At 42.5% G+C, this 9,270-nt stretch overlaps 1 protein-coding gene across 1 annotated transcript; it reads left to right on the plus strand.

Annotated features, from left to right (window-relative positions):
* The first annotated feature begins 604 nt into the window (after positions 1–604).
* LOC131438906 (toll-like receptor Tollo) lies at positions 605–8,420 on the plus strand. Its single transcript, XM_058609301.1, has one exon. It carries the CDS (start codon positions 1,560–1,562, stop codon positions 5,595–5,597), a length of 4,038 nt encoding a protein of 1,345 aa, XP_058465284.1. The 5' UTR covers positions 605–1,559; the 3' UTR covers positions 5,598–8,420.
* The last annotated feature ends 850 nt before the right edge of the window (positions 8,421–9,270 follow it).

Consider the following 9,270-nt stretch of genomic DNA (forward strand, 5'->3'; position numbering starts at 1 on the left):
TGTTTGCGTCTTACTTTCTGCCGGTTAGCGTTCGACTACCGCAGTAAAGAGACAAAACCAACGAACGTTGTTAGGTTAAACAATCGAACAAGGGGCGAGAGAACACAGAAGCATAAAATCGAACATGAATTCATGCGATCATGCTCCGCAGCAACAGCAGCAGCCTAAAAAAAGAGCCTTTTATGTTTTTCCTGTATCTTGTTAGCCACAGACGTAGTTTTCTCTGAGAGAAAATGATTTCGTTGAAGAGAGAAAAGATGCAAATCGATCTGTCCTTTTTCTACTTCCAGCACGTGGTCTTTGTATTGGTATGGAGAGCACAAGTATGGCCGTCCAGGTGAGAAAGGTTTTGATACCTGTCGCCCGATTCCATCCTATTCTAACCGCAATGATATTCCAGGAGAAAGGTTTTTTTCTGTGGTAGCAAGTATGCGGAAAACCGGTTTTAATTGCATTTATGTTCGTATTTATTTTTTATTCTCTCGACTTTATGATCGTGGAGAGTATCGTGAAAACTTAGGTGAGCGTGAGATGGTTTCTTCTGATCGCGGTTGAACCGTGCGCGAAAAGATCTCTTAGTGTTCAGTTTATGAGTTGACTTTGACGGAAGTAGACGCGCGTATCCGCGCTCGATCGTCGGTTGTATCGAAGATTTGGTTTCTGAGTAAATCCTCTCGAAGGTTCGTTTATTGAAATTAGCTTGTTGTAAATCAGATAGATTCAGATGTCAAAGTGTTGCAAGAGTGCAAGTTCTTGTGACTTCGTTAAAATTCAAACGCGATCGTGATCAAGTTTCGGAACTAGACGGTCCCACGTCGGCATCGCAAGTTTCAGCAAGGAACGGCTGTTTACGCAACCCGCCGCAGCTCTCACACACGCACAGCCGATCGTCAGTCGTCTTCCACTAGACCTGATCCAGACGTGGCGCGGAAGAAAGAAATTGGATTATTCAGTTTTATCGCGACTGTAAATTTAAATTTACGATCAACTTTTATGGATTATTTTATCAGGATCATTTAATTTCGCTGGCAAAAAGAGCGAAAGAAGTGAAAAGCATCAGGAAAAAGTGAACCGGCGGCTGACAGTGTTATAGAATTTGTTGTCTTTGTTGTTGTTACGTGCGGTCTGACGAATGCAGGCGCGAATAAGCTATGAAAAAGGACTCGGCCGGCTGCGGCAAAAATGCGAAAAAAGTGAAGAAAAGAAAATAATAAGATAAGAATATGAGATAGTGTAAACCGAAATTTATGCGCCTCCTCAAGCGTCAATGAAAAAGGTGAAAAGGTGAACAAAACGCATCGAAAACAGCGAACCACGGGATCAAAACATAGAGTCTTAAATCGTACACAGAAGCAGCAGGCAACTAATGTTGCCTAGAAAGACGTGAAAAAAGTGATAAACGGAACGATTAATAAACCAGACATGCCTAACGCGAACAAGGAAAAGTACTACAAATTAGTCAGTATTCCAACAAGTCCATCAAGTTGAAATTTGCAAAGTGAACCTAGAAACGGGTTACTGGCAGTGACCCGGAGCTTCAAAATTGCCAATCTACAAAGATGCGATCCTCACCGGCCTTGCTGTCGGTCCTGTTTGGTACCATTTTTGGGGTGCTCGGAGCATCGCTGAGCAAATCGTTGCTCTCCCAAGCTCCCGACGAGTGCCGGTGGTCCGGTTATAGTGAAGATGACCTTACCCTAGTGTGTAGACTTAGAACTATCAACAGTGAACTAGAAAATACAAATTTTAGTGTGCTTCACCCGGAGAATACGATTCGGTTGCGGTTGCAATGCAACGATGGGTTGTTTTTTCAGTCTAGCATAAGCCCAGGTAGTTTCCGGCAACTATCGGAGCTACGGTCTCTATCGATAGACTACTGCAAAATAGCAAACTTAACTGATGGTTCCTTCCGGGGTCTTAAGGAGCTGACCAACCTGACCCTACGTACGCATAACACCGACTGGTCTTCAGTGAGCTTGGAGATATCTCCACACGTCTTCAACGCCGAAATTTCCAAGCTCGAGCGGCTAGATCTCAGTCAGAACAACATGTGGTCACTGCCCGATGGCATGATCTGTCCATTGACTAGGCTGCAGTATTTAAATCTGACGCAAAACCGAATACGAGATCTTTCCGTATTTCACTTCAGTGCATCACTCAGCACACGGTTATCGAAGAAATGCGGTGGAGCCATCACGATTCTTGACATCTCCCACAACAGTATTGATAATCTACCACCGGCAATCTTTTCCGGTTTGGGGAAGCTAACCGAACTACGACTGCAGAACAATGGGCTCAACTTCATTGCCGATCGAGCCTTGGAAGGACTGCTGTCACTTTCGAAACTTGATATATCTCTAAATCGGCTGACGAATCTACCACCGGAACTATTCTCCGAGGCAAAACATATCAAAGAAATATACCTACAGAACAACAGTATCAATGTACTTGCACCGGGAATTTTCAGTGAACTACAGCAACTACTCGTTCTCGATCTGTCCAACAATGAACTCACTTCCGAGTGGGTGAATTCTGCAACATTCAAAGGATTATCACGGCTAATTCTTTTAGATTTATCGAACAACAAAATATCGAAACTTGAGCCAGCCATCTTTCGAGATTTGTTCAGTCTACAAATCCTTCGACTTCAAGACAACTTCATAGAAACACTTAGCGAGAACACCTTTTCGGAACTAGCTGCTCTGCATACTCTGGTCATCTCCAATAATCGCCTTTCAAACATCGAATATTTCACTTTCCACGGACTGAATCGACTTGCTCTGTTATCGCTGGATTACAATCGGATCTCACGAATAGATCGAGTAGCATTCAAGAATTTATCCTCTCTGCAGGATCTTCATCTTAACGGCAATAAACTGCTTCAAGTACCGGATGCTTTGTATGATGTTCCAATGCTCCGAACGTTGGATTTGGGGGAAAACCACATCAGCAACATCGGAAACGCCAGTTTCAAGGACATGGCCCATATGTATGGGCTAAGGTTGACGGAAAACAACATCGAAGTGATTCGCAAGGGAACATTTGATGCCATGAAATCCCTCCAGATTTTGAACCTCTCGAAAAATCGATTGAAGCGAGTAGAGCAGGCCTGTTTTGATAACAACACCAATCTACAGGCGATTCGATTGGACGGAAACTACCTGACTGATATCGCCGGTTTGTTCACCAAGCTACCAAATCTGGTTTGGCTCAACATTTCCGACAATCATCTGGAACTGTTCGATTATGCGCTCATTCCGACTGGTTTGCAGTGGTTGGACATTCATGCAAACAAGATCGCCGAGCTGGGTAACTATTTTGAGATCGAGAGTCAACTGTCGCTCAGCACAATTGATGCTAGTTCGAATCAGCTGACGGAAATCACCGGCAGTGCCATTCCGAACAGTGTGGAGCTGTTGTATTTGAACGATAACCTTATTTCCAAGGTTCAGTCGTACACGTTCTTCAAAAAACCGAACCTGACGCGAGTCGATCTGTTCGGGAATAAAATTACGACCCTGGATCCAAATGCACTGCGGATATCGGCCGTGGCGGATGATAAACAACTGCCGGAGTTCTACATCGGAGGAAACCCGTATCAGTGCGACTGTAATCTAAACTGGTTGCAAAAAAATAACGTGGACTCGAGGACGCAGCCGAAATTAATGGATTTGGATAGCATATACTGCAAGCTGTTGTACAACCGAGGAAGAACATATGTTCCACTGGTAGAGGCGTTGCCAAATCAGTTCCTGTGCAAATACGAGACGCACTGTTTCGCACTGTGTCACTGCTGTGATTTTTATGCTTGCGACTGCAAGATGGAGTGTCCGGCTCGATGCACCTGCTATCACGATCAGAGCTGGACCTCGAATGTGGTGGACTGTTCGAGGGCGGGATACGACGAGAAGCTACCCGACCAGATCCCGATGGATTCAACGCAGATTTATTTGGACGGTAACAATTTCAAGATGCTGAATAGTCATGCCTTTTTAGGACGAAAAAAACTGAAGATTCTGTTTTTGAATAACAGCAATGTGGAGATTATTAGCAATAGAACTTTTTATGGTTTAAAAGAGCTGGAGATTTTGCAGCTGGATCACAATCACATAACGGAACTCAATGGGTTCGAGTTCGTGGGATTGGAACGGTTGAAGGAGTTATTGTTACAGTACAACAAAATTTCTACGATTGCTAATCACAGTTTTGATCATTTGCATAATATGAAGATACTGCGGCTTGATCATAACCGGATAGTGGAGTTTAATATGTGGCATCTGCCGAAGCAGCTGAATGATTTGAGATTGTCATCGAACCCATGGTCCTGTGACTGCGAGTACTTGGAAAAGTTCCGCGAGTATCTCAAGTTGTACGATTTCGTGAAAGATAAACTGAAAATAAAATGTACGGTGACGATCGGGTCGGGCAATGACACTGCGCTTGCAATCGGAGAATCAGTGAACGGATCGGTTTCGTCCCCGTCATTTACTGTCGGGCAGCCAGTTGCTCCTAGGGGGACTTTATTGGAAGCAAGTGGAGAGCCACAGACCGGTGGTTTCTTGATTTATTTCGACAACAGTACTACACTGTGCAGTGGTGCAGTTCCTCTCGATAACATCATCAACGGAAACCTGACGTCGCGCAAGACAGTGTTATCGCCTCCACCGATCGAAGGTTACATCCCGTTACTGGTGGCTGCACTGTGTGGATTCTCGGCGATCATCATACTGACACTGATTGTGTTTGTATTTCGGCAAGAAATGCGTGTTTGGTTTCATTCTCGCTTCGGTGTGCGATTGTTTTACCGTAATGCTGATATGGATAAGAACGAGAGGGACAAACTATTCGATGCTTTCGTGTCCTACAGCTCAAAAGATGAGGCTTTCGTTGCTGAAGAACTGGCACCGATGTTAGAGAATGGTGACCCCTCTTATAAGTTGTGCTTGCATTATCGGGATTTTCCTGTAGGAGCATACATAGCGGACACGATCGTACAGGCGGTGGAATCGTCTCGAAGGACAATTATGGTCCTGTCGGAAAACTTCATCAAGTCCGAGTGGTGCCGATTTGAGTTCAAATCGGCCCACCATCAGGTGCTACGTGATCGCCGAAGAAGACTGATAGTAATTCTACTAGGAGAGGTTCCTCAGAAGGACCTAGATCCTGATATTCGGTTATATCTTAAAACCAACACCTACCTGCAGTGGGGTGACAAATTATTTTGGGAGAAGCTACGATTCGCCCTCCCAGACGTGCCAAACAATCAGCGAAGGCGACAGCAGCAAACGATTAATATGACTCATTCTAGTATTCGAAACAATTATCAACTGAGTCGAGCACCAAATAACAGAAACAACACCAGCAATCAGTTGATCATGCTTCAACAGCCTCCTCAACCCGATTCGAGGACGGGAGGTCCAAGGCAGCAAGATCATTCCTCATTGCAGCAGCAACCACTTCCGTTACCGGGGTTAGCTCAGCAACCGCAGCCGCCGCAATTACTTCAGCATCAACGGCAACAGGAGTTACAACAGCAGCAAAACCAGCAAAGGGGAGGTACCAACGCTTCACCACGTACCGTGGGGATACACATATGACCCCCTCAGTCTTTAGTGTGATAGGAACCGTGTAGAAACTCACGAACTGATTAGCGAAATTTAGAATTTTCCAGAACGAAAAACAAATGTGATATTTAACGCTTAAGTCATTAAATTATAAAAACATAATCCGTACTCAACGCGTTCGAGCGCCTGTAAATAATGACTCTTTTAGTACTAAGTTCAACTTTACAAACAAGGTGCAATTGTAAACTCTCTTGAAGCCTTTTGCGATCCAAAACGGCCAAGTGCAAGTGACATTCCTTCAGTAGAAAAAAAAACTTGCGATCATCGAACAGTCGACCTCCGGCTGAGCTGCCTATTCAATATTCGACGAGTATCTGTGTATGTGTGTGTGCGTTTTTATGAAGAAATGTGATCGTGCTTGTGATGTCTTTCTTTCCAACTATGACAGTGGGATCGCAAAAAAAGCAGTTCAATACGGTTAAGCGAGAAAAAAATGAAATTGAAGAAGTTCAAGTTACACACAACAGTCAGTAGACGTCACAAAAAAAGAAAAGTCAGCATGAAAACAACATGTGTTAACACACAAAAGCAAACCTCCCAGGAATGACAAGCACAAATCAAATGCAAAGTTAACTGCTACAGCTCAACATTGCAACCATCCACCATCGTAACCTAGTGATCGAGGTTCGGTGGATAAAAACAAGAAAAAATGGCCACGTTAAAAAAAAGAGCCGTGTTAGCCGTCGTGTGTCGTTTGTAGATTCGTCTTTTTTTCCCCCATCTCGGAAATAATTGTTACATTGATAAAGCGGCCCTTTTCCGGCAGTAATGACAGTGCCTCTCTTCGGTACAGCGCAGTGTATAGAAATAAATGAAAAATGTTGTCCGTTCGGGTTGTCGAGCGGTCAAACAACGGCAAGAAGAATTATGTGAGCTAGTCGATGTGGAAGAAAAAAAAAGTGATTCAACAAGCCGCGTGATCGCAATTTAATAATGATAGTGACATTCTCCATAGTCGTAACGCTCTCGAGTCACTTCGCATCCGCCACCGCCAGGATTCGCGCGATCAGTTGACATACCAGTCCAGCTCAGCCCTGGCTCCTAGATGTGCAGCTTTATTACACGATCATCAGCATAATCAACGTTTATTATACAATATGTGTATATGCGAGAGATAGTCTCTGTGGTCTCTCGAGTAACCGCAACGGCAGCAGCAACAACAACAAAAAAGCAGTCGGCGGGTTCGTACGACAGTGTGTGACCACGAACGGTTAACAATTACCACCACAACCCCTACGAATGGAGCAGGTCCCGGGAATGTTATACAACAACATCATGCAATGCAGTTCAACACACATTCAGAACCAAATCGACCAGGTTGTCGTTTTATTTTTGCTTCTATAGCAGCGTCAACGGCAGCAGCATCAGCAGCAGCAGCAGCAGTAGAGGCAGCTTCAGATACCATTTCAAGATCAGGTCGCCGGAGCAGGGTTGTTCGGAGCAAGGTTTCTTCTTGTATTTTTCATTTAGTTTTGCACTTATTACTGTTATTATTTATATGTGAGCCCTTTCGGTTGAGAACAGTCGACCGGCTGGGCACGACAGCAAGGACAGAAAGAAGATACTGTTTTAAGGCTTTTATGAAGAAAAAATGTGTACGTATCATGAAACAGCTTAGTTGGAATCTTGGCCGTTACAGACCAACCAGAAAACACTGAAGAAGAGCTATTTAGGGGACAATATTAAAATTATCATCTTTCCAACGACGTCCGCACGTATGTTCACTGAAGCCGAAGGTATTTCTCCTGCTTTGATTTTTTTTCTGTTGTTGCTTTTTTCCCCATTCGGGTGTCTTCTTATGATCAAGTTTTTTTTTCACTCCCGGAGTGCCATCTGGATTCTCCGGCCTCGGAATTCCCATCAGATGCAGAAATTTTGTGCAACGGTTTTTCATGCAAATGTGGTAGCCTTTTGTAGCTGGTTCTCACTGCCCGATGGCTTTCTATTATCCAATTAAACGTCCATTTTGAGAGTGGGCAAACGACGATCGTTTAACCATCGGAAAATTGTTCAATTCTGAATGAATTGGTTTCTAACGAATGATCTTCAGCGACGAACATCTTTTGCTACTGCTATCCAGCAGAAATTGAGGCGAACTACTAATTAATTTTTGTTGGCCACCGCGACATAACGTTATACTTCTGGTTTTTTATGCCCAAACAAAAAAGAATTGTCATATCTTCAAAAAATATTGATATTAATCCTAGAACCCTAACATGGTCCGTGTGCGATCTCCACATTCACATGTCGATTAGGTATTTGAAAAGTTTCCAAACAACTCATGTTCAAGATTTAAAAAGTGTCAGTAAACTTTTCAATTAACGAATGGAGAAGGATTCTTTTTTGTTGTAAAATCAGCCTGTTTTTGTTAACCGCAGATCTAGTATTTGGTTAGAGCAAAACAAATGTATTAGTATACTTTGAATAAATTAGCACCCAAAACAATCGACAAAACATTGTATAAATTGTAAAAAAATTACCAAAGGAAAATCATTAATGGAAGACTCAATTAGGCACGCGTTTAGATATCAATCGAGGACAGAATTAAGAGAGGTGCTGTAAATAGAATGATACATGTAAATACTATAAATTTGTTTATATAGCATGATTCGATTATGAGCAGAGTGGCTTAGAAGCGAAAAACGCCAGCACTGTTGTGTGATAATATAACAAATCTAGACCGTTCTTTTCTTTCTTACTTTAATTAGAGAAACAAAAGTGTTATTGACTGACCAGCCTTAGAAAACCGTCTAGAAATACGCTAGGATTTATAAATAAATTGACTTCAAAACATAGTAACAATTTTTTTTCGTTTTCTAAAGTTTATCACATATCAAAATTGAAAAGGGAGCCGTTATGTTCAGATACATTTTCCTACTTATGATAAGTTTCTGCACCATTTGTATTAAAGTGGAAGAATTATGGATTGTTCAACTTCGTTCGTATTGAATGGAATATCTGTTCAAATCAAGAATCTTAGGTTACTGTCAGAGTGACAGCGTAACGCGATGCGTCGAGGTACGCGTGCGAGCTAGTGGCATTTGATCAAAGCAAGCCTGTCAGAGTGAACGCGATGCGATAACAGTACATTGCATTGAATCGCTTCGCTTCGCATCGCGTTCCGCGCTCACTCTGACATCAACCTTAGTCTACCCTGTTGAAGGAAGTTGTTTTCAAAGAAATTATATACCGCATAGGTAGGTCACTAAGGTAGGTACAAACCACGAATCAATTTTTAGCAGGAAATTTAAGTTTGAAGGATGAGTTCGTGAAATACGAGTTCAGCAAATAAGCACCTGTTTCAAATGCTTGAATACCAATCCTGTAAAGAATATGAATGCAGAAGGTTTGCGATACGTACCATGCAATTATCCTCTCAACAAAAAAACGACTCACCATTGCTTATCGTAAAAGTTATGTTTCATATTAAAATATTATACTACGTTTTCTATGCTGTTTTTAATCGTTTTTCTTTAGAATTGTTTTTTATCTGACCTAAATTTTGTGCAAATTGTTTCCCATTTGAAAATGCTCTAACAATCCAAGTTAATTATTGCAAAAACTTCAAGAAAATAATAACGCAACAATCATTACCATCGCATTAAGATCGCCCTCCATTTGCTCAACTATGACCTTGCTCTCGACG

Source organism: Malaya genurostris, chromosome 3, assembly GCF_030247185.1.
Source record: "Malaya genurostris strain Urasoe2022 chromosome 3, Malgen_1.1, whole genome shotgun sequence".
Taxonomy (NCBI): Eukaryota; Metazoa; Arthropoda; class Insecta; order Diptera; family Culicidae; genus Malaya; species Malaya genurostris.